This window comes from Oxyura jamaicensis, chromosome 7, assembly GCF_011077185.1.
Source record: "Oxyura jamaicensis isolate SHBP4307 breed ruddy duck chromosome 7, BPBGC_Ojam_1.0, whole genome shotgun sequence".
NCBI classification, from domain to species: domain Eukaryota; kingdom Metazoa; phylum Chordata; class Aves; order Anseriformes; family Anatidae; genus Oxyura; species Oxyura jamaicensis.
In genome coordinates, this window is record NC_048899.1 from 33,508,676 (window position 1) to 33,534,982 (window position 26,307).

Below are 26,307 nucleotides of genomic sequence, written 5' to 3' on the forward strand. Positions count from 1 at the left end.
CCCACAGAAAAACTGAGGACAAGTGGATTTTTATGTATTAATGAACTGTGAATGGATAGATTCTTCTGCTCCAGTAAGACGTATATTCTGTCCTGTCTAATTTATTTACTGCTTCCTACTTGAGGAGTGCATAAATCAGCAGTCCTCTGTAGTCTGTTGTGATATATTGCTTAATTAAAAGTTATGAGGGCTTTTAATCCTTTATATAATTTATATTATTTTTGAGTCAGCTGTTTCCCGTATTGTAACTCAACCAGGAAACATGCATTATTTTACGAAGGGAACATTTTGTGAATCCTAGTGCTTGCTAACAGATGTGGCACACACGAGTGTCTCAGATCTTCCAGATTAGCTTTGGAATTCAAGCTCACAACCAAAGATAATTAAATGTTAGTGCACCTAATAAAGTTTACCTAGCATTGATTAGAGTTTGATGGCAAATATGGTCTGTGTGTTTGTTAGAGTTACGGATTAGTTTTAAAAGGGATGAGACTGATTTGTGGTTTCACAGTAAACAGATATTAGTTGCACTTTAATAATTTAAAAAGTATACTTGCTTAAAATGGTTATTTATGTTCTTACACAGAATTAATTTGGTTTAAGTATCGACCCACATGTTGTCAGAATAACAGAACAACCCGTTTTATTGTTTTGTATTAGTGTGGCCATTGGGTGATTTTTATTTTATTTTAGTTTATCTACTGGTAGGTTATTGTACCACTTTTTCCCTTAATTAAGGTTGTAACTGGTATGCCTTTTAAAAAACAGATTTTTTTCCATACGAGTTAATATTAAAGTATGAAAACTTCATTTCTTCATTTTTTTTTTTGTTTTTGGAGAGCAGAAATGCAGAGGTGAGAGAAGTTCTACAAAATTTTAAAAAAATTGAATGATTTTGGGTTGTATGTTTCAGAGGAGTCATCTGACTTGAATATTTCTGTGTTTATCTCCCTTTTTCTCAAATGTTATCTTTATAAATTGAAAGTTTATGTGCCAGCTTCACCAGAAAAACTTAGAGATTTCAGGGGGATATCGGTATCTAGTCCCAGCATTACAGATTCCATGTCAATCAATTTGCATCAGATTTAATGTCAATTTGGCTTTAATTGATGGCAAGGTTTTTTGTTGTTGTTGTTGTGTTTTTTTTTTTGTTTTTTTTTTGTTTTTTTCAGAAATAAGAATTTCCTATAGGTGGGAGTCAGCTGCCCTCTGTTGGTTGGTTCAGCTTTGCAGTGATTTGATTTGTGTTTCTTGTGACTTCTGGTGGGATGGATGGGAAAAGCCTTCCCCTGGTTCCAGCTGCCGGTCGTGCGTTTAACTTCACGGGAGTCCTTCCAGTAATGCCCCTCCACTGAGTGTGTGGCGTAGCCTTAATGAAGTGCTCAGTTTCTCTTAACCTTACTTTCAGTTTGGGATTTTCTAAAAAGCTTCATACATAATTACAGTGTTGTCACTGAGCAGTCTTAATTGTTTCTGAAACAAAAATTTGTTCCCGGATTTTTTAAAAACTTACTTTTATGATTATATTTAGAATCATTAAAAAAATCCCGAAACTCTGTTTTACTTGATACATATTCATTAATGCTCTTAGGTAGTGTTCTATTTAATACATGGGATTTAGGTTTTTTTATCCAAGTGCAGTGATGAATTGAGGCTCAAGCCTGCCAAGTGTAAAACAACTTTACTTTTCCTGGCTTCCAGTGGGAATTCTGCCTGCCTTGTGATTTAAGCCAAGTCCTCAGTGTATGAAGCCCTGGGCTCCTTGGTCCATGTCTCAACATAGTGTGAAGTGGATGGAATTTCCTATAGCACCTCAGAAAGTTCGTTTTGCTTTTTGTGGGAATGCTTAGTGGTCACTAAGTCTGAAAATGTGATGTCTATGGGTGTACACATTTTCAATTTTTCTTGAAAGAAATCCAATTTGTTCCTTTAATTTAAATTCAGTCTACTCCCAAGTGGCCATCTGGAATATTTATATGTATATGTAAATCATTCTTTTGACCGCTATGTATTAGTATCTTTGCTGCTATTAATCCAATTATTAAGAAATTGCTCCTTTGTAACCATGGACCTGGACCTGGATCAAAACATACAAGTCAATTTTTTATCCATCTCATATATGCTCGTCTCTGTGAGAAGTTAAATCCTAGCTTTAAATCTAAATTTTAGATGTAAGTTTTAATGTAAATCTGTGTCCATATGCCAGGCTGGGGGATATTAATTCTTGTTAACATAATGCATATTTTTGATTATGCTACAGTCACAGCAAAACAGCACTTTAAATATATTTTTTGGTTCAGCATATAGTTTAGTTGGAGTTTGATGTACAGGAGGTAATCACACTGCTTTTTAAGAAGGCTCAGATCCTGTGCATGCTTGCTGCAGGACGGAGGTTTCGCTTCTGTGAGTTGCAAAAGGGGATGCTCAGATCAGGCTGCAAGTGTGGAGTCTAACATCTCTAAATGCACGGATGTTGATGTTTTTCTTTCATGTGGCTTTCCCCCAGCTAATAGCTGGTTGTAAAGTTGGATAGTAAATGAGCAGATTTATATTTGTTGGAACACAAACATCAGTGAGTACTTCAGCAACTATAGTTGCAATAGATATTCATTAAAAAATCCATTGGAGAAATCAATTATACTGAGTTTGTCTTGTTGAGACAAAGTACTTGGTCCGTGTAAGGCAGATATTACTTGAGTGATCAGCAGGTGGGCAGACAAAATAGGCTTTATGGATAGTCTCACAGGTGAGTAAAATAATAAGAAAAGACTAATTTTCCATTCCTCGTGTTCCCAGAGCAACCATTGACAAAACAAGCATTTTTTGAGAGTGGGAGATGGAAGATTGTATCTTATAGCGCATAGTACATACACAGCTCATCAGTCCTCAGGAAGAACAGTGATGATTAACCTTGATCAGATTAAACATTTGCATATAAAAGAGGTTTTTCTTAATATTCATTTCAGGTCAGTATTTAATAAATGAATCGCAAATTTTCATCAGCATTCTCATGTCTTCATTCTTGCACAATAAATATCCTCCCTGGAGTAGAGTGCAAACAGCAGCATTTTCTGCGTCGTCACATATCACACAGGAAGTTCTAAGTACAAGTTGGATTTAGGTCATATTTGCATGCTAACCACAGAAATTAATCCCAGCTAGAGGAAGACTAAATTATTTTAAGCTTCATTTCCTTTTCTTTCTCATCCTGTTGTAATAACGTAGCATATCATGGTGTTGGAGAGTTTATCAAGGGAAGACTGACAATTTTGGAAGTCCTTCAGGTACTTATTACCTGATACGAAGAAGTGGAGTGTTTAATTCTGTGAGATAAAATGTTGGTTTTATACAGATTTCTTTTACTCCGTATGCTATAGCTTTATCAAAAACAAATAATAATTCTAGCAGGTCACAGTCTTCTAGACTACGCAGAGTCCTCAGAAATATTTTTATTTTCCTGTTGTGTAGATCCCAGTAAAGCAGCACAAATCAGCATTCCTGTTTGCAACTTGTGCAGCTCGGGTCATAGAAGGGAGTGTGTTCTCCTCCTGCTGCCATTGGGTCTGCTGTTAATTCCCGTTCCTCACCTGTTTTCTATTTACCTGGATTTAAAAAAAAAAAAAAAAAAAAATCCTTAATCAAAAGAAAGCAAAAATAATCAGTGCCTGACAGGCCTTGATTTTTGCAATGATGAAAAATGTTTTCAACTGAGAGGTTTTAGCTATGTTTAAAACTGGGAGGATGCGACTCTTCTCTTGCAGCGGTGCCTTCCTGATGATGTTACGGGCAGTGCTGAGGTTTATATGTCCGGCAGTGCAGAAAGACCTACGTAATTCACAGTCAGTCTGTGCTGAAACCCCGCTCAGCACCATGTGCAGACACCACCGCGTGATACGGCAGGATGGTTCCGGTTGCTTGGCGGTGCTGGGTCAGTTTTACGGCTGCTCCTCCCTTCTGGAGCACGCCAATAAAGCCTTTGCATATCCCATGGCAGCAGATGCAAACGCCGGCTTTATGCCGTGTCTTCCAGCTAGTGCTTTTCCAACGGCTGCGTTACTCCGACCAAATGTTATCCCTATGGTCTTTGGCCGAACTCTCATCGTTTAATTAAATAAAGGCAAATTCCAATTAACTTTGAAGAGACGTGGAACTGGCTCTGTTTTTTTAGAAAGCGGTGTTAATTTACACAGTATTTCCCTTTTGTCTGCCTATTTGGTGAAGGTGGGACCTTTGATCCAAGTCACACATGAAGCCCTCTCAGCAGCCTCCCTACAGAACCGACATTTGTTTTGTGTACTGGAAGTTTGCACGATTTTGCTGGGTTGTGGTCTAATTTGCGGAATACATAACAGATGAAGTCTGACTCTAAAAACAGATATTTTTTGGCTCAAATTGGATGTTTATCAATACCGTTAATGCAAGGAACAATCAGTCTCCACATGCTTCTCTGAAATGTGTCCAACAACATTTGCAGCGCTATTGCGGCATATTTGAAATGGTGAAATGGGGAACATTTGTTACTTAAAAAAGGTTGTGTCTGTTGTGGGGGAAAATATGAAAGTTTGGAGCTTGAGTCAAAATCAGGCACATGCAAAATGCTGCATCTAAGGAAAGGGAAAGAATTGTGCTTCCTGGGACAGTCACCCCAGAACCAAGTGAGCCCAGACTAACCTGGGACAACGTGATTCTATTAAAAGTAAAGGACAAGCATTGTCAAAGGTCCATGCTTTACATTTCATCAGTTTGTTTAAATTATAGCTTAGGTACAGTGCAGCCTCTTCATTAAGTTGAGTGGAAAATACTTTCCCTGTAGTTTGTTTTGCCTCTAAAAACTTGTGTGGAAAGCAGAACAGATCATGTCTATGATGCTTCCACCTGGCTTCCACCAGTCTTGGTGGATCTCTGAACTGCAGCTGTACTGGCTCATGGCACTCAGTGCTGCAAACAGCACCAGCAGGGAAGGAAGGAACATTTTTGGTTACCAAGAACAATTATCCTTTTTAGAATTACATCTTACAACAAGCTGTAAAAACCTAGAGAGATTATTTTACTCATTTTACATCAGCCATTGCTTAAGTCACTTTACCTTTTCTTTGATAGCACAGAACTGCCTAAACCCAGTTGTTAAATACTAAGGACAAAAACCAATTCATTACCTCCTTCTAGTCAAAGAACAGATTTTCAGTGGTCTAGAATTTAATTTGCATTTAATTCAAGGTTTCACCAAGATAATTGTCTGTTTGGTTCACTCCTCTAATTGAACGTTTGCAAGAAAATTGGTGTATGCTCACCCGTGGGAGAGAGGAGGTGCAGCAGGTATTGCACTGCAGTGTTCCAGGGTCACCGGTAAAATGCTTGTCGTGTTTTCCTGGGACATGGAGCTCATTTCTCTGGCGTAGTCACAGAAGCTGCAGGCAACTGTATTGGCCAGCTGAAAACATTATTGAGGTCTGTCTTGGCATTAGGCAGATTGTCTGCATTACTCCAGTGAAAAGTCTGATCCATCTTCTCTTATTTAAAAACCTTGTCATTCCCAGGCTGAATGGATGGGTATTTTTTCTGTCTTGTCTTTGCTGAAGTTTCCATTAGTACTAAAAGCTCTGCTCTCTGGTATTTCGCTGCCCTGCAGATGTTACAGGGAGAAAACAGCTCTATTCTCTAATCATCAGAGAGCCATCCCTCGCAGCGAGCAGTCTCCAGACATACCAAACCCTCCCAGCCTCTCCTTGCAAGACAGGAGCTTCATTCTCACAAGCAACCTGATACTTCTCTTTTCCATTTGTTTCTGCTTGCATATGAGAAATTAAGTGCCCAGATTAATTAAGTACACTAGAGAGGGGTTGTGAAACACCGGTAATTGCTTCCAGGGAAATTCCAACATAATGCCTTCCTGCACTGCATTTTCTTCTTTTTTATTTCATGACCACATCAAAAACTGTTTCATCTGGTGATATGCCTCCCTGTATTTTCTCAAGGCTGACCTCCCAAGCTGTAGCAGATTTTTTGTTATTGTTGTTGTTATTAGTCCCCAAACACGTGATCTTTGCTCAGTACCAGTGAATCACAACCTCTCTCTGTTATCCAGTCCATGTGTCACTCAGTTGTTCCTTTGCACTGTCCCAGTTCTGCCTGTACAAAGATGTCACTTAGCTTCTTGCCTTCAGTAAACTTTTAGCAGGACCATAGCCACTTGTGTGCCAGTATAATTGGTGAAATATTAAACGAGACTGGCTCTATGACCAGTCCTTCAGCAGTGACGCTAATAACTTTCCTCCAGCCTGAGGCTTCTCCATTTAACATCACTGTTACTCTCCTACCTCTAGCCAAGCTACATTTTTTTATACTAATCCCCATCTTCTTCAATTCAGCTAATAACTTCCCAGGTGACAGTGTAGTAAAGCTTTACTAAAATCAGGCAGCTGAGAGATCTATTTAATTTCCTTTGTCCAGAAAGAGAGTTTTCTTCTCTAAGAAAGATGTCAGATTAGTCTTCTATTCCTTACCTGCATTAAACCCAGGTGGTATTTTTCCCTATGTTCTTTTAGCTTCACTGGCTTTGATTATACTTTCCTTAAAAATTGTTCTAAAGCTTTGCTGCTGTTAAAGGTAGAATAAAGGGCTTTTAGTTGCTCTGATAATTTTTTTTCTCTTTCAGTGTTGGTAGGACATTTATTATTTCTGAACGCGTGACACTGTTCCTGTCTTGCTTGATTTATTTAAGCTTGCTACCCCACATGAATTCTCATATGCCAGTTCTTTCACAAATCTGGATGGAAATTACTTCGTTCCTCACTTTTACACATTTGGTTTCTTGAGTTTTGTCTTCATCCTGACTGTGATGGTTTCTATGTGGTTATCTTCATTGGCCTTGAAATGAAAATCGAGGCGTGTCTTTGTGCAATTTGGAGTTACGTACTATCTTTAATCTGTACTCTAGCCTCACTGTGTAGTAGCTCCACTTCCTTGCAGATTATCTCTTCATGTAGCCAACAAAGCTTATGTTGCTTGTTTCAATATCTCCTCAAGCAGCTCCCTGGGCTGGGTTTTGGTGGCTGCCACTTGCTCCTTTCTTCGCTGTCCTCACAAGCCGTTCCTGAGCTCTGGTGCTTTCTTCAACTCCAGATGAATGCCTTTAGCCCCGCTGGACTTGTTCTGTCCATTTGTCTGGCTGACTAGTGAGGCCTGACATGCTGGCTTCCATTTTTTTTCTTACTTGAGATATAGGTCCCTGTAAGTATTGGCATCTTTGACTTGAAAAATTCCCGTCATCCTCCCCAGGCAGATCTTTCAACCTCTTTATTAGCTGACTCCCCTGGCTGGTTCCCTCGCTGTGTAGAAGTTGCCCTTTCAAAGCCAAAAGCTCTGATGGAAAAAGCCTTTTCTAAGGGGTCTGTGGAATTCTGTGACTACTTTAATATCAAATCAGCATATGAGCACGTACTCCAAATTTATTTTTAAAACCAGTAATTTTATTCTTCTCATTTATCAAAAAGAAGCCTGGAATATCATCACCTTCCAGTTTCAATTAATGCTGAATTAACCTATCAGTAACTGCTTAAGAAATATTTGGGTCTAATATTATTATTAGCAGCTTTTGTTCTCCAGTAAATCAGAAATCTTCTTAATACATATCACTCTTATTACACATCATTTATATTAAGATCCAGCTCTGGAGGTCTGTGGCATGTTGCCCACCGGCATCATCACAATGGAGTCATTGTCATTGGCTGGTCCCCAGGTACTTTCAGTCTGGTTTTGATAAACTTCATCAATAATTTAATTCACCCAGTCTCACTTAGCTTTCTCCTTGGTGAACCTCCATGACTTCATGTAAGTCCCTTCTGATTTGTATCTCTGTAAGAGGAAATTCAAGCCAGCAAAGTGTCATCTTTATTTAAAGCCTTACAGAGCTCTGTTGTGCTTCTCTTCGGTAGGTAGTGCAAATGTTTGTATTTGTTTTCTGATACATAAATTGTAATTTGCTGGGGAATTTAGACTTTGCAGCAGAGCAGCTAAAGCAGTATTTTATTATAAATTGTAAATTGGGATATGTTGTGTGTATTAGGATGTATGTAGATACACATGGAGAATTTTCAGAGGAAAAAAGATGAAAAGATGGGGTAGGTTGAAAATACATTGTCTACTTATTTTGATTGTTCTAAATATTGCCATTTAAAAATATCATAAATTCAGAACGAAGTTCGTGTAGTCATTTGGAGAAAACACACATGTAAGATACTGAGATGACAAATACTGTTAAGATGTGCAGAAACCAACAGAGCACTTGGATTTGGGCTCACTTGAATGGGCAGCTTTGTAGAAGCTGAAGATGTCTTCCTCCTCTGGCTGCTTGGTATTGATTGCCCTTTGGCCAAGGGTTACCACCTCTTCAGCATCTTGGCCTCAGCCATCTCCATTCCCCGTCTATCCCCAAGGCTGGATACATTACTCCGTGAGCTGGGCAAATTCAGGTGCTGGCACAAGTTTCCTTTGATGGTGCGGGTGGTGACCCTTGAGAGAACAACTGTAGTCAGTGATGTGTTAAGCCCCTACAGCAACCAAGAGGTAAACTTTTAAATTCATGTACCTTTTGGCATTTTGGAAAAACCTGTTGTTTCCTCTGAGGATGGTTGAGAGGGACTTGAGTAAGATATGCAGCAGTTCTCCTTGGGGAATAAAACAAATCCCAACAGGGCTTCTAAAATACTGCCTTCCCCTTCATCCCCTCTTTTTGGGAAGAGATTGAGTGAGAAGTTTTAGGCTTAATGTCATTTGATGATGTTCACTGGGATGACCTGCAGAATTCTTGGCATCATCCAAAGTTTCCACCAGTTAACACCTCTCTGTATCATCATGTATTCCACCTCATGAATTTGCTTGTACTCAGTATTCAGTCTTTCCATTCTTTACCCTTAAATGAAACATAAGTGTAGAATTCAGCCGCAAGTATCATCATGTGGAAATGCAGAAATGCTAGCAACTGGTGTTTGATGACTGAGGTTTTTCACCTTGCAATTAAATAAGGTCCATGAATGTTAGTTCATGTGAAAGATAAATGAGAATGCACGATGCTGGCCAGGAGGTCATAGATGAAATGAAAAAGTTTTTTTTTTTCTTATAAGTACTATGGAAAAATGAACTTTACAAGTTAGTGATCTGGATGCTATTACTGAATACAGTTTATAGCAAGCAAGAATAACTAAAGAATAACTACATAAGAATGCACAACAGCATAGAAAAGATTGAGAAGAACTTTCAGCCATTGGATTATCCTGTTTGTTTTCTGAAAATGTTCACCTTTGGGCGTGCTGAGTTCAAAGATAATTAAGATAAAGACCCATACAAAGGAGTTTGCAAAAAGGTCTTCATTTATAAATAGTGCAAACCAAAGGAAAAAAAAAATGTTGTAAAATACCATGGTCATTTTTTCCCATTTAGCCCCCAAGCTGCTGAACATTGAAAGGTCATGCTTGACAGGCTTATTTGGGAGTATGTGCCCACTGAATAGTGTGAAATGGACAACATCAGTGGAAGAGTCTCTGCTTCGTCATGCTCTCTGTGTTTTTCAACTATACTTAAATGACAATTTATCTGCATCGTAAATGGTAGTCCTGTCTGCGTATTGATTTCATCCCTAGTCTTCTACCGAAGAGTCTCATTAGACAGCCTAGTCACTTAGTATGTTGATTCAATAGGATGCTCAAACACTAAACATTAGCTATACCCAGGCAGGGTATGTTGCTAAATAGCAGAGACGCTCATGAAGTTCATGCTCCAGACTGGGTAACAGGTTTGAAATAGGAGAGACCATGATCATGAAGATGCTTTCTAAGCTCTAGAGGTGCTACTTAAGAGTTACTCTTCTTTTATTCCTAACCTTAAAGGTTATTCATAGGTCTTATTTCTTATTTAAGAGGCACTAAGCAGGTAAAAGCCACGTTTAGAGGAATATATTTATAATTTACAAGAGAAAACCTATGTTTTGTAATACTGTTTATACTGAGCATTACAGAGGCATTTAATTATTGTGCAAAGCTAACAGATATATTCAGACCTTGATAAGAATGCTTTCTGATCCCTACGTATGCAACAGATGAGAAAATCTGATCAGATCAGATTGCTTTAGATAAAAAACTAATGAGCATGAAGACTAAGTAAAGACTGCCAGATTGGGTTCATTGTATGGTGCTTTGGGCTGAAAAGTAGCAGTTTATATGATATGTGATGATGACAGCTTTATTAGAAGAAACATTGTTTTGGTCCCAGTACAAATATCACAAGTATCCAAAGCCCCTGAACAACAGCCTTCTCTTTTCCTCTTTAATTTGCAATTCTTTTTATTCTTCATGACTCTTCCAAATTAGCCTAGCATTCTTCTGTTTGTCACATAAAATGCTTTTTTTTTTGTTGTTTTTTCTTTGCATCAGCTACTACGAATAGACCAGACACATCAACATAACACAGAAGGGGATAATAGGCTAAATTATCCTTAAGCAATTGTGGTTGTAACTGTTTCATGTCTTATCGTGGTATGTAAATTTGATTCTTTGCTGGATCCCACAGACATATCTTCATTTTGACTACTGGAAGGCACAGTAGGATAAATGGATTAAAGAAGGGAACTAGCTTGTAGCACTATTTCTTATCAGTTTTATGGTAATGCCTTCTATGAGGTAGTTGTTGTATATACACATAAAACAGATTTCCTTCCGAAAAGTGGTTGCCTCTCAGTATTGTAAAAATTGTAGAAAAAAAATGTAAAACAAAAAACCAACCAACCCCACAAACAAAACAAAAAAAAAAGAAAGAAAAAAAACAAAACACAATAGGGAAAGGTCTAAGAATAACGAAAAAGGTAGAAGTACTGACATTCGTTGGTCATACAGGTTAACAGTAGGCATAACGTGATATGTAGGTATATGTGATAAACGTGATGTGTAGGCATATGTGATAGTATTTTAGCAATGTTATTTTTTGATAGAGCAAGCATAAAAAATAGCAGCCGGTATTACTGAGAGTGATACAACCTAGATGCCATGTCTGGCTGGTTTTAGAAGGAGAGGTGAGGCTTATGGCAAAAGTGGATCTTGAGAAACTACTAAAAGCTGGGAGGTGGGATGATATTTCGTATTAATTCCAGCTGAGTATTCTCGGGAGGGCAGCACAAAGGGAAGTATAAGAGAAGTTCAGACATGAGTGCTCCGTGCTGGTGTCATTGACAGAGCAAAGTAGGGACAACTGAAGTGAGAGAGAGAGGGGCTAAAATGTGTTGGCTGGAGAGCAACACTTCAGATATGACAGTATAAGTGCTAGTTTAAAATGGAAGTTGAAGCCATGGGGGAGATAAAATTAGCCACAGACACGATAGGAAGAAAGAAAAGCAGGAGAGCTGAGAGATAGCTCTCTGGTGCCCCATAAAAAGGAGGATAAGTGGAGGGAGCAAACTTATGAAAGGCATAGCAAAGAGACAGCTAACTCCTCTTCTCTATATAGTCGTTCTTTGGTGCAATACATATAAAATAGCATGTGACGTCTTTGGATTAGAGACCAGCTCTTTGGTTCCTTGTTTGAGCATCAAGCTTTTGATACCACACAAACAGAAATCACCAGTAACATGCTCTGGCAGGAGCACTACCTCCAGAAGAAGGTTGTACACATACTCTTGCCTGTCCAGCCTAGGACTGCAATTTTTGGAAGGCAGCTTGTGGCTGATGATTAAGTTCCCATGCTGGAGTGTGCTCTGGCAGGCAGGGATGCACACCTTCTGCCTTTGCAGATGGAAATCCCTTTGCATGGAATTGTTTGCAAGGAGGCAGGAGGGAAGAAGTCCATCATCACCAGCAGGTGGGAAATTGTGGTACCGGCACTTAGCTCATTAATTCTGAAATAAAGCCCAACCTGTTGCAGGCCTGTCAATGTGTCCTCTAAATCTCCATGAAGCTTTTCTTACTAGGAAGGGTAGATTGTTAATTTTTACTTAAGTGTCTTCTTGCCGGGTTACTCACTGGGGATTCCCTGTCCGAGGTGGTGGGGAGCAGCCTCTCAAGCATGGTGGGCCAAGGTGGTGTTGCATGAAGGTCGGGATGGACTCAGTGAGGAGCCAGAACTGGCATTCCCTGGAAGAATAGACACACCCTTCCTCCAGCTGCCTCAAATCAGTGGCCTCTAAAATTCAACTGTCCCATCTTCCCCTTCTTTTCATGCCCACCTCCTGGAACTCTTGCTGGCTGCTGTTGGTCCTCTGTGCCCTTTCTTGGGTCTCTCTGCTGCTGCCACCAAATTCAATTTTGCAGCCTGTAGAGTTAGAACAAAATAACTCATTCAGTTTTACCTATGTTACTGAGCAGCCTCGGGCTGGCTCCGAGGGCAGGTGGGTATTTAATTTGACATTTGTGCCTCTGCAAATCTCCTCTGTAAGCTGGAGGAGCAGGTCTAGAACTGTTGCGGGGGCCAGCTGATGCAGGTGAGCAATTGCCAATGGAGGAATAATCTCTTGCAGAACAGTAATATGTCAGGTTACACTCCAGACTTCTCTCTGTGGGACGATACTGCTCAAGAAAATTAAGCCTAGGAGATAATTTGGCAACAGTCTTATTTTAAATGCTGATTAATGACTATTGCTTTAGCTTTAATGCCGCTCCTGTTCCACTCATGTGATGTTTTAATATGGCAAAGGAATTATGATTAGTGCATTTAAGTTTTTAATGTTCAGATAGTTAAAATGCCCCATAATAATTGCTGCCTTTAATATTCAGCAAAACTATTACAGAGATATAATTGTCCTTTGGTGTTGAAAGGAAGAAACTGGGATCCAGACATGATCTTCAATGCCTTTCTGGTAGCTTAAATCAAATCCTTAAATTTCAAAGTCCTTGGCAGCAAGTTTTAGGAACTTTAATTAAAAAAGAAGTCTTCCATAAATAAATTAAAGCTGAAAGACTAGAGATTGTTAAAGGAGAAGTTCAATAACTGCAGTAGGAAGAGCAGTAGAAGGTACAGTAGGATTTGTACCAGAAAACAGGAGTTAGAGCATCAAAATCAGAAGACAAATTCTGATTCAGAAGTCTGTAACCCAAAATATACCTGTGCAGCATACAAAGTACCTCAAAGATTTGTAATTGTTATTCTCACAAAAGTAAAATATTCTAGATCCAGTTCTGCAATATCTCACACTTGTGGGAGTCAGGAATGATTTTCTAATAGAGTTACAATAAAATAATAAAAAGAGCAGTCTCCAGCTCTGCAAATTTGGCTGGTACTTGGCAGAAGCAAGCAATGTTTGTGTATTTTTCCCTCCTTCTGCCTAGGAACTGGTATTTCTATGCAGTTGTTAGTTTTCATCTCACCCAGCTTGTAATTCTATTGCTTTATGTTCTTCATATCAGGGAAAAAATATTCCATTGTGATTTTGTAAACTGTGTAAGAGTCAAACGAGCTTGAACTCAAAACCTTTCCTTGAAAAGGAGAATCCCCCAGCTCCTCTGCAGGACCGCTGTAAGGCACAGAGAAGCATCTCTGCATTTCGAGTTGTGAACTCCCTGCAAGGGGTTTGGCAATTTGTCTGAGAGAATTTTTCATGTACAACTGCCTTGCTGAAGAATCACAGCTCTCCCACTCAGCCCCACGAGCTCTGCCTCTGCTTGGCTACAGCAGCGCATTGAACTCATCCTCGCCTCTGCCTCCTTCCAGTGGAAACCCCCGCTGTTGTGCTAGGATCTGCTTGTGCTGCCTCTCATCTCAGCCCCAGCCACCTGCTCACTTCCCTTTGCACCGTGCCTTGTCCCGCGCTGCCTCCATGCGTGGGTGCAACGTCCCGCCCAGCTTCCTTAAGGCATTACCTTGCCTCCTCTCAAACGCCATCTTAAGATGATGCCCCTTTGTGGGGACTGCTGCCAGCTGATGTTAGTCTAACAATTCAGGAGACTCAATTTTTGGTAAGATCTTTCCTTTCTATTTTCTTCCTTGTATTCCCTCCTGCATCTTGCTTGACCAAGGCTATTGTAATCTTGCTGTTCACCTGTATCTGTAGAAGTGTTCATTGATAATTATTGTCCTTTCTTTTGGTGTCATTTTTTTTCTGATGGTTTAGCAGATCTTGTCCATGTATTGATGTACCACAAGAACTAAGAGTCCTTTCCCTCTCTGGGCCATTCCCCTATCAGTCCCTCTTTCTGCTCTGCTTCCTTCACCATATTACTATAAATAAAGCTAAATATGGATGATTGATGAACCTCATTATCTTCCTGGCGTGATTCCCACTCCTTCAGAATGAACCCAGGGCTGCCACTAATTAAACAAGAATTAAACAAAAACTAAGCACCTAATTGACCATAGGCAGGTACTCCTATGGCTATTCCTGTAGGAAAACACCAAGGAGAGGATAGAAAGGGCAGGCAGCAATATTGTTTGTACCCACGGGTAATTAACTGTACCGGGGCTGTTTAGCAACTCCTGACTTTCCCTGGTATGTTGCTGAGGTAAGCCTGAGGTGGAAAAAAGGGAAACAAATGAGTATTTTGCTCCCCATGTGACTTTCCGCATGCATTTTCCAGTCTTGACAGAAGCAACCTCATTGAACTAATTGTTGACAGCAATAATGTAAAGGACTACGTAATGTATGAAGCTAAAGTGCTGAGCATGACTAGTAACACTGCACCACCTGGAAAGGAAGGGAATTTCTGTGCAGAAAAACTGTTCTGCTGCTTGGTGCCATTTACAAAGCCAGGCATGGCCAAGGGGAGAATGGCTTAGCCTCTAGGGGAGGTTGGAGGCTACAGGAAAATTGAGGGGGAAAATTGAGGGGGAAAAACAGACCCTGTGGAGATATTCCCATCAATCTTCAGATCTGGGAGGCTGGCAACCTGGCATAGCCAATGGAAGGAGGTGGGATGCCTATGCCTACAGCAAGCCGTAACTAGAAGTCTAAATTAGAGGGTTTCAATACCACCTGTTTTATTGTTGTGATCCATGACCTTATTAACGCATTTTTAGAGTGAAAGAAAGTGTCAAACTTGAAGAAACATAAAAGGTAGGTGGAGAGTCTGAACATATGGTAAAGGTTGTTCTTTTTTTCTTTTTTTCCTCCTTGCTTCATTATTTTTAGGAAAATTAAATTACAGTTTAGCATTAAACTGAATTTGGAAAGAACTGAATGCTCCTTCTTTTGCAGAGGTGAATCGATCTCTGTAATGCCATATTTTTGCATTAATGTATGAACCTGTTTTATTTATGTTCATTACTCATTTGCGATGCAGTAATCTGTTCCATAAAGATGTGTCCTCTAGTGTGGATCACTAGATTAAAGGGTTTGACCATGTCTGTGGCCAAAAACATTTTTTTCTGAGCTATTTAAATGATTTTTTTTGAACAAGTACAATGCTGTCTTTACTCACCAAATGTTTCACATACAATAACTGCATTTTATTTTATTTTTTTGTACTGTGAGGCTTCTAGTGTTTTTGGCAGGGACATACACGTGACAGAAAAATTTGCACACCCAAATGCAGCTCTCGGTTATTGGCAACATACAAAACTTTGCAAATGTAGTAAGTGTTTGAACATGTCTGAATTCTTTCTTCATAGGAGATCTGGAGGAAATAAACTGGATTCTGGGAAGAATCCTCCTAGAGGCATCCAAATATAGTCTGACCGTTTTCTTCTGTCTTAAAATATGTCAGAGTGATTCAGAGGAATTCAGTGTCTTCCATTAGTGCAATGCTAAGTCTCAGACAGGTGGCTCGCTGGTGGCTGACCCCAATATAATTGTACTGGATCTGCAGCAATCATCGGTTCTCCTGTGTCTCTCTCCCATACCATCATCACTTTCCTTAACTTTTCCAGTAATGTGCTGTCAAAGTCATAAATGCCTTCCCCGTTTTATTTATTTATTTATTTATTTATTTTTAATCTCTGAGGGCTAAACTTCTGGCTGACATTCTGATAGATTTTCTAAGAAAATGCCTACTGAGCACATTTTTGACAGCAGTTCTTGTGTCTGACCAATTAGCGGAACTTACGGTAGGTGTCTCTTGGCTGCACAGGCAGAAGTCCTCTCAAGATGGTTAGCTAGCAGCTGCAAACAAATGATGTAGGAGTTGGTAATTACTAGCTCCTCCATAACTCTGTGAACCCACAGAGAAAATTGAGATAAAAGTGGATTTTATTCCCCAAGCTGGTTTTGGAATCTCTGTCTTTTCTTCTGCCTCTGAAGTTACAGCGCTTGGAGCATAATGACATGTCACTATTTAGGTTGCTTTCAGTCTTTTGTGAGGCTTGCATTTTGAACCCGAGTCACTCAGACATAGGCAATGTCTTTGCTGTATGTAATGTTACCTCCATGAGGAGACGGGTGCTTACAATCAGTAATAGCTCTTTGGATACATTTGCCACATTCGTCTATGTATGTGCTTGGGTGGTTCTCCCAAGTCATGGGAGGTTTACAGACCCCCATCCTTCAGCTCTTATCTCTGCTCTCCTGAGGGATGCAGTAGGTGCACCTGTATGCATCACTGTTTGCAGCTCAGAAAAGAAAGGGTTTTTGTAAACCACCTGCAGAATAATGACAAGGAGCAAGCTATTGTGACTAAGAGCGTGGTGTCTGTTAGCTTGGGCATGGTCATTTCTGAAGTTATTCAAAAAGGAGTCCAAATAGTCATGAGTGGCTGCCCAGATGCAAAACTGCATTTATCAGAACTTAGGGCTACAAATTGTCATCCTCAAGAATCTCTTCAAACTCTGTATGAACGAATACTGAGGTGTAAGTTGGAAGGATTGCTTCATCCTCTCTAACTCGTGTACTTTCTGGAAATGGTACTGACACTTAAAACATCAGATTAACCATCATTTTTTAGCTCTGATATCGGTGTTGTTTTAGGCTGAATATTAAGGAGAAAAGAGCTATGCACAATGAAATAATATCCCAGGTAACCTGATGAAAACCCTATAAATAACTGTTTGAAAATAAGACTTCATTATACTGAAACTAATACCGTATTGAACTAGTTGGAAAGTTATATCGACATTGTTCAAGAATGCTTTATCTCTACTGTTTGTGATTCTAAGCTGTGCATTTATTAGATACTGCTATTGGGAAAATGGACAGCTATATATTCCTCTAGGAAAGGACAGCCATCTGAGATTCAGTACATGGCTGTTGGAACAAAACAGATAGAAGAGAGAAAATTAAGTTTCAATGAGAAAGTGGGGTAAAAGATGAAAAAGAAAAAAATATATATATCATGGGAGGTTGCTGAGTAGAATCAGATAATCTAAAGACCAAAGATCACCTGTCAAACCAAGTAAATAATTCAGGAAGACCCTTGATCCCCAGAGATCCTGGGCTGAATCGGCGACTGAGCTCTCCCAGTCCTTTCCTGTGGATGTGAATCGATGCCGGACCGCTACGCTCCCCCATGCCAGTAACTTGCATCTCAACAGGCTGCAGCATTGGCTTTCATTGTCGTGAGACAGCCATAATTTCCCTGCCCCACTTTACTGGATGTGCTCTCAGAAATTACCTCCTGCTGAACTGGCCATCTCTGCTTCTGCAGGAACTTCCATGCCCTACACCTCCAAGGCTTTGAATAAAGGTTTAACATGAATAAGATACCAAGCAAAGAACTCAACTTCCTGATGCAGACAAGAATACGGGGGCCTGGAAAGGTTGAAGGAGTTGTGAGCATAAACATGCCTGTAAGATGCAGTCCTGTTGCACTTAGGTACCCACTGCTTAGTCCCATCTGAAAGTATGATAAAAGTTTCTGGGTTGCATTTTAGCCTCCCGTTGTTCTTAATGTACACGTTAAATAATTATGTCTCTACCTTGAACTGTACTGCAGCCAAAAGGAGAGCTCGTTCAGGCAATAGAGGTTTGTCCCTGTGTTTCTTCTGACTTCCAGGGAACTTTGGCAGTTTTCCTGCCTCCAGGTTTCTGAAATCCCCACTGTGAATCCCTGTGGCAGAGGATCCAGCTGATGCACCAAGTGGTTCAGGAAAAGCAGCCCATAAACATCAACACCAACAGCAAAACATACTTTCATGTGATTGTGCCAAACGGTGTATTGAAGAAGGAATGGGTGAATTAAAAGAATGAGTGCAATTTTGAGAAAGAGCAAAATAAATAGGGTGACCTGGGCTATTTTTCAGGCTGTATCATACAATCAGAAACATTCAAAGACGGGAAGTGTTGGAGGGAGATAAGGGACATGTACAAGGTGGCAGTTATGTTGCAGGTGGTAATCTGCAGGAACCTGAGAGAAGCTGCCCAGTCTAATCTTCTTATATTTATCTCAGAGAAGAATAAAAAACAGTTATACAACATTGAGATACACGGTTCCCATTTGTTGGGAAAATGTAGAGATTTCATATTGCCAGCTTTGTCGCTGTTGTCTCAGCTCTGAGGAGCTGTAGCGAGATGAAAGCAGTGGGGAATGTCCTAGGAGCCAGTGTATCCTGGCTAAGGGAAAGTACTGAACTGAATCCCAAAAGACTCGGTTCAATGGCTCTTTGCTAAGGCAGCAGAGTTAAGCATAAGCCAATTAAATATTCTGATATAAAACTGAATTGTGCAATAAACACAGAGAGCTTGCCTTCCCTTTAATGCATGGGAGGAGTATGGTAAAAGGGCCAAGAAGCCAGGGGAGAGCAAGCAATGTGATGTTTTGAATGATAGGCACCCATTTTCCATCAAAGTCTGGATAAACTTGTGTGTCCTTATGTTAGAGACTCCGAGGGCTCGAGTGCAGTGAGGTTATACAGCCTATCTGTGCTACCCAGGCTGCTTTTGATGTGAATTAGTGCTGTATTTAATGCCAACCACCTCATCCAGCTGCTCTGGGCCCCCTGATGGGGAGAGGAAGGAGGTAAGTACTGGCGTGGAAAGGCTGCTGTGGCTAAGTGGTGTCTGCAGGTTCATAACAGTTCACGAACACAGAGAGGGAGTAAATATCAAAGAAGGACAGCGGTTATGCAGCATGGGGCCCAGGGGTGCAGCTAGGGGTAATGGGGTGGAATTAACGGAGTGGAGATGCAGGCTGACTGTAAGGAAAAATCTCCGTAGCTAATCAACCTGTACAACAATGCCCTTTTCAGACTGAAAGAGTGATTGGAATGGGTGTAAACTAATTCTTCCTTTAGGAGTGTCTCGCGTTCGTTAGGTCCTCTCCGAGGCCGGGCGTGGATCACTTCTGCGTGTAATTCTGCTGATGGAGCGAGGCTATGGAGAAGAGGAATGGCTGCGTGCGTGGTACAAAGCGCTTGTGGGAATGGCCCCATTATTCCTGCCGTGTCAGATGAGCGCTCGTGTCTTTGCTGCCATCCCAGCCTGATGGAGAACGTGGTCTGCCTGAAGATGTCTGCTCCTACCTGCTGCTGCTGCCTCGGTGCGCTGCGGTGCAGCATCCTGCAGGGAGGCCCCAGCTAGCGCTGGACAAGCTGATCTGGTGGTGGTGTAGTGCCATGTCATCTGTGGAGATGAAATGAGGTGGTACTGGAGAAGCCCTCCTGGTGGTGTGAGGTGTGAACGAGCAGCTGTGCTGCCTTCTCCGGCTGAGCCCACAGAGCCCACCCCACCTGTCCAGCGCTTCCCCTGGCTGCCTTTGCTGGCCCCGAGTGCTCGCTGCGGAGACGGCTGCACCCAGAGCAGATGTAAACAGGGCTTTGGAAAGGAAGCAATCCAAAAGAGACAACGCTGCAGAGTGAAGTCTGAAAGCTTAGTATCAAATTGCTTTGGGAAAAATAAGAAAGATAAACTCAGCATTCAGCCTGAGGAGGCTAGTTCCCAGCAAAACCATGCATTCTTATCATTAGAATTGTTAAAAATGTCAGTTATAAGTAGATGTGCTATAAGGAAGTCTGGCTGCTAGTATTATGGCACACAGCAAAGATAAGCTTATCTTATTGTATCCTGGTTTGTTTTCCCTATTTTAGAGCTCCTAGTGCGCACACCTTTGCTGGAGACCACTGGGGTCTTCCCGCAGTACCTAACCTCATTTTCTTTAAGCCTCCCTTAATTCTTCCCCAAGGAGAAGGTTATTTTACCCACCGTGACATCTGCCCTCATCGTCAGGGGGTCTTAAAAGCACAGCCGTTAAAATAATCGGTATTGAAATTTTCTCTGCCCCAGTCCTCCCACCAGTGACCTGTCTTGCTGCTGTTGGGAGTGCAAAAAACCTAAAACTGTAATTTTTTGCAAGCGTGAAAGCATCTCTTCCAGATGAAAGGAGGTGCCCTTGCCTAAACACGGTGTTGCGGTCCCGTGCTTGCCTGGCTGCTGTGCTCAGGCTCCCGTAGGAGCGGTCAGCAGAGGTCTGGCTCGGCCCCTGCCTTCGCTGCAGTGCCTCTGGGTTGGTTCGGCTTCACCAGTGCTCGGTGTTTGCCTGAGCTAGAAAGTCAGCTGCTGTCCTTGAGCAGCATTATTCACAGTACTTAACAGGGAAAACACATCACCTCGGGCTTGTATTTGCCTTCAAATTGTAATGTCCTTTGGTTTTATTAAGAAAAATGTTTCCATGTCTAGATACACACAAGCACAAATATCAGTTACTCAGTTGATTGGTTTTCTTCATCTCCGTGGTGCTCAGGAGGGAATTTGTTTGGCACTTTTCCTCTCTGATAATTTTTGTTGATAGAATAGAAAGTAACAGAAGGTAGCTTGATTATTTTGTTACGCCATTTGAAATATTTAAAAAAAAACAAAAACAACAACAAAAAAAATGTTTTTTATGCCAAATGCGGTGGCTTTTTCAGTGATCTATACCCAGGGTGTATTTTTCTGTACCCATCTGAAACAATGTGGTGTGTGTCTGTCCTTCTCAGCCTAGCCCTGTCAACGTGTGGCCATTAAAAATGTCATTTGCAAACTGTCTGGTGTCTGTATGATAAACACCGAGAGGAATTTAATGCCACGCGTAAGTATTTTTAAATGCAACTTTGAGTGAGCAGTTACTTCCCTTGCTGTCTAGTGTTCATCCCTATGTTATTTGTCAGCCTAAATGAAAAGGCGCAATGAGATGTGGATTGTTTCCCGACTCGGGATGCGCTGGGAGGGGAGGTTTGTGTGCAGGCAGTCTGGCGGCTCGGGCAGGCCAAGAGCAGCCACAGAAACGTTTGTGCCCGGCCCTTCGTCGGTGTGATGCTGAGCTGCAGGAGAGGCTGGCAGATAAATCTGAGGGAGCCTGGCCTCAACGCCTGCGCGGCAGGATTCCCAAAAATGACTTTGCAAAATAAGCTTAATATAACCGTGGGAGAGTTGCCCGTTGTTCACAGAGCAAAAGATGATGCTAATGTCAATATTAGACTAGCAGTTGGTAGGGGTAAAAACGTTAGCCTTTTTAATATTGCTTATTTTATGGTTCTGATGTGTTTCATGTGTCTGATGCAACCAGAAGCTGTTACAGGACTTACCGAAGCACAAAGAAGCAGCTGAAGTGTGGAGCCCAGTGGGGCTCCGTCGGTTTTCTATGGCGAAGTAACCCCGGCGTTGCCTCATGGCGTGCCTCTGTCCTGCCTCATCCATATTTGCTTTGTGTTGTGCTTTGTCAAGTGTTTGTGAAACACAGCGAGCCTTTTCCACAAGCATTTCTCTTTGTCAGTCTTTGAGTTGCCTTCACCCCTTTCCGTGTCACTGCCATGGTTCCTCGTTACCGCATTTCTCCTTTTTTTCCTGGATTTCTTTGACTTGCGTTTCTGTACAGTGATTGCTCGCCCTTCTTTTCCCACATGCAGTTACAGTTGTTCTTTGTTTTCCTCTCCCTTTATTTTCCTATCAATTAACTCATGCTTATCCTCAGTGACTTCCACACGTACAGACGGGTACCCACACATGTGCCAGTGCAGGAGGGGCAGGGATGCCTTGTGAAAGGAGGGTGGTGGGGGTGATGATAAAAGCCAGCAGGAGCAGTTGGCTCAGCCTGAGGCAAAGCCAGGACTTAGAAGCCCCTACCATGGGCCAGAAGCCCCACTTGCATGTCCAAGGATGCCATCCACTTTATCCCCTCCAGAGTTACAGGTCAGAAATGGCAGAACTCATTCATGAACATGCACAGCCAAGGGAGTGTTTGCTTTAATAATTGCTTTCCTGTTTTCCTTCTCCATCCTGCCTGCTGCTGGCACCGTCATGACCTAGTTAAAAAGTTTATTCCCTTTGTTCAATTCCAGCTCCTGTCTTGGTTACAATTTAGTAGCTGGAGCTAACGCAGGAAAGAAAATATTGTTGTCTTTGTGGGATCAGTGCTTACGGGATGATACGTGGACTCTCTGAACTCCAGTGAGCTTCTGATCTGTAATGTAGAACATTTTTTTTGACAGCCTCTCAAAAGGCATGTAAAATTCACACAGGCATCAATCCTCCCTTCAACTTCAATGTTCGGTTTATATTGTAAGTATGTAGTATGGGTTAATAAACATGGCACTCAACGATTAATACATGATTTAGAAGTTTTCTATGGAGTTCTTCATTCAGAGATACTAAGGCTAGAAGTAGCCCATGATGATGATGGGCTGTTCAGACCTCTTTTATAGCACAAGCTACTGACTTTGTAGGCAGATCCTTGCTTACCTGTTGAGTTGGAGCAGGTTTGTAGAAATGCACCCCAACCTTGGCTCACACTTCAGTTCAAGGAGAGTTTTCCTTGGATAAGCTGATCCAGTAATTAATTTCCTTCATACTTAAAAAGGTCCTCTTTTTCATAACTTGAAAATGGATTTGTCTAAGTGCGGCGCTCAGCCTTTGGGACATTTATCTACTAGCTTTAAAAATCCTCTTCTAAGAGAAATCCTCTCTGTATATTCCCCAAAGTGACCAAGGCTCCTTTTCACTACCTCTCACCTGAAACAAACAGGTGGGTTTCTTTAGTTTGTTACTGCAAGGTGAGTTTTTCAGACTTTGAATTATTTTTCTGGGTTTTCTTTAACCACTCTGTCGTTATCATTGTTGCTTTTACAAGGATCTAGAACTGTAGCCAGTGTTATAACAGTGCTGTTAAATATTTAATATAATGGTAATTCCATTGCTCTATTTTTACATGAGGTATAAGAGTCCCTGGTTTCCAAAATGCAGTCTGGCCATCTGTGATTTATTCAAGGCAACAGTGAATTATCCAGCAGAGAATCCATCGATAGGCGGTTTTAAGCTGCTGGATCTCTTTAAAGCTATCTCAGGTGTCATTCTGCTGCTCTGCATCTGGTGTGATACAGAAGAGTCATTTCTTTGTGTGACACAGCATCGCTGTTTTATCTGACACTGATACCATGCTTTCCTGGCACTAGACAATAGATGGTCCCAAATTACACTGCTGCTTTAACTACTTACCTATAAGCAACAGCAGGAATTCCACAGCTCGTGGCGACAATATGATTCTGGTATTATTAGTCTCAGTGTCATCTGCTGGCTATCAGTTGTTTCAAATCCTTCACATTTTTATTAAAGTTGGGTGTACACATCTGGACATGGTTCATGAGCTGAATCCATGCAGTAGCTGAAGTGGAACTTCAGGGTTTTACAAACTACTTTTCATTTTATTTATTTATTTATTTATTTATTTTTGCAGTGTTAGTGAACTACATTCTCTTTATGGGTCTTTACAAGTTATGGATCCCTTGCAGAGGCTGTTTTTCTCCCATCCCGTGTTTGTGCTGTTGAGTACTCCGTCCAGCATAAGCTTAGTTCTGTAGCTCTCCATCAGCCTGATCTTTCAGTACATTTCTCCAATTCACAAAGCCCATTTTGAATTCTCTTCCTCTCTGCATTGCCTTGCTGTTCCTCTCACCTCAGCAGCACCTGCAGAATAAGTAGGAATCATTTTCAGTCCATCAGCCCCAAATTAATGAAAACACCAAGTACGATTGGATAGAGAACATAAAGCTCTGCGGAGCCATGCATGAGATTTCCTGCCTGTTTTTCACTACTAACTATTCTGAACATGATTTTCCAACATATTTTGCACTTAGCAAGTACTAGATTCATCCAGACCATATTTCCTTAGCCTAGGAGATAGTGTCAAAAGATTCACTGAAGTCACCTTAATTTCTGCCATTTCATCCCTATCCCCAGCATCTGTTACCCTGCTGCAGAAGAACATCAGAATGATTTCACACAGTTTCTTCTTCACAAACCCATGCTGCCTGCTGCTCGTCTCCTTGTTATTTTCTGCTGCTTATATATAATGTCTGTATGAAAATATGTTTCCAAGAGTAAAAGTTTGGCTGGCTGCTATGCAATTCACTGATTTCCCCCCTTTCCTCCTCCAGCTTTCTCTCATTGCATCTTCTGAAGAATCCTGTGCAATCATCTCCCCATCATTCCTAAATAACCCCAGTGATCCAGAAACTGCTTCAGGACTCTCTTGCTCTCCTTGTTGGCCAAACTTTCCGAGCCAGTGCCCATCATAAAAAGTGTCTCACCTTTCCTACCCTTCACCTGCTGGGTGATCCTTCATTTCCTACCATTTCCTCTGTTGTAAATTGACCGTTTTTAGGGCTGGACTTTTTCTGTGTAGTTCCTGCCACAGTTAATAGTGTTTCCTCTTTTTTGACCCTTCAGATCCTTTCAGATCTACCATTCAACTTCAGTTTCTCTCACCCTCTGCTAAGGGCTGAGCAAATATTTTCCTTTAGACCCTTTGCATGGTCTCAAAACTACTGTTTCCTCTAACTTATACCACATACTATTAATTCTGATGCATTATTTAATTCTCTAAATGGTTGTAGGTAGAGTGGTTTGTATGTACGAGACACCGCGAAGCACAGCCATGTTGCGTAGTCTTGACTATGCAACTTCAACTTTCTCCTTTTACTTGCTGTTTTGGGGAACAGCCTTTTTCACTCCGTTATTTCCAGACTCATGAATGCATGAAGGTTGTGCCGTGGGGAATAGCAGAGGTGGGGGAGCTGCAGCATCGCTCGTGCCCTGACACGCCACGGTGCTGCAGAGCAGGGGGCACTGGTGGCAATTCTTACTGGGTACATTACCCCCAGTACGTGAACAAAATGGGAGTCGTCTTTTCTGGACTACTAAGGTCCTTAAAAACAAGGCTAAAGGAAAGAAATATGTGCTAGATGCTAATGTCTGTGCAGCATGGGTGTATATGGATTTGGAGTTCTGCTGTTGTTCCCGGTCAGATTTATTCCAAAAATGTCTGCTTGGTTTTTGTTTGATTGTTTGCCTTAATATAGCTTCTCGTTATCCAGCACTATAGATAGGCGTCACCGATGTACATGCTAAGTAGGTACTCTATCAAAAATTGATATATATATCTATCAATATATATAAAATGATTGATATATATATATATTCTTTCTAAATGTGGTACTGGGGTACCTATAAATGTCCAGATGTTCCTTGCATGCCACAGCATGACCTGTGGAGCAGTGGAATTCAGCAGAAGACTTTCCATTGATTCATCTGGATTTGTATAGGTCCTTGTAAAGCACTTAACCTCAAAATAAAGGCCAACGATAGAAATGTCAGCATCTGAAAATGTATAGATTCCCTGATCTGAAAGAAAGGGATGGAAATCCTGCAGAAAGTTACCAAGAACTAGAGGGACACTCATTACCCTGCAAGGCAGTGGCTAGCAAGCACTTCACTGCTGTCTTTTGGCTCTGGGGACAGGACGCATGCACTCTGGTGTCTGAAGAAGGTTGGGTAGAATTTAGCTTTTGGCTCAAGGGAACCTTTAGTTTATTAATTATGAATGTGCTCACCGGGGAGCAGGCTCAGGTGGATGCATGGTTTCCACTCTGCAGCACTTTGCTATTCTAGCATGCATGCATTTTGTAAATAAAACCGGGCTCTTCTGTGCCTAAGTCTTCTCCGTCTGAGTCTGCCTATAAGAAACATCAAAAAAAATAAAAAATAAGAAATCCTCCAAACCAAAAAAAAAACACACAACAAAACCCTCAAACCCTGTCAGATCATAACAATTTCAGGATTTCTAAGTCTGCGGTGTTGTGACTGTAGCTGCCTTCAAATCTCTGCAGAGCCCTGAGTTCAGGAGCTTGTCACGGGGGTGGCCTCTCAGCAGCAGTGCCAGGAGGGCTGTACCACCTGTAATTACACACAGCAAATTGCTCGAGTTAATGCTGCGTCTGAACACGGTACTAACATCTGCCTGTCTTGGCAGCGAGACAGCTACCATAAATATGCTATGCAACAGGCTGTCACGTATTGTGGCTCCTGGAGTAACTTGCTCTTCTGAGGGGAAATTTCCAGCCCCCGTTACTAATCAGGCTGTGAGCGATCTGAAGCCCTGGGATCCATCAGGCATCGACCGGCATCCCTCCTGCCCTCCCTCCGAGCATCACTTTCTG

At 41.4% G+C, this 26,307-nt stretch overlaps 1 protein-coding gene across 3 annotated transcripts in view; it reads left to right on the forward strand.

The window, feature by feature from the left end:
- THSD7B (thrombospondin type 1 domain containing 7B) overlaps window positions 1-26,307 on the forward strand; it is a 309,975-nt gene that overhangs the window by 241,034 nt on the left and 42,634 nt on the right. The window contains exon 17 of one of the 3 annotated variants that reach the window (XM_035331981.1): window positions 25,712-25,717. The exons of the other annotated variants lie outside the window; for them this stretch is intronic. Coding sequence (XP_035187872.1) covers window positions 25,712-25,717 — 6 coding nt within the window. The remainder of the gene's footprint in view (window positions 1-25,711; window positions 25,718-26,307) is intronic. 3 annotated transcript variants of the gene reach the window in all.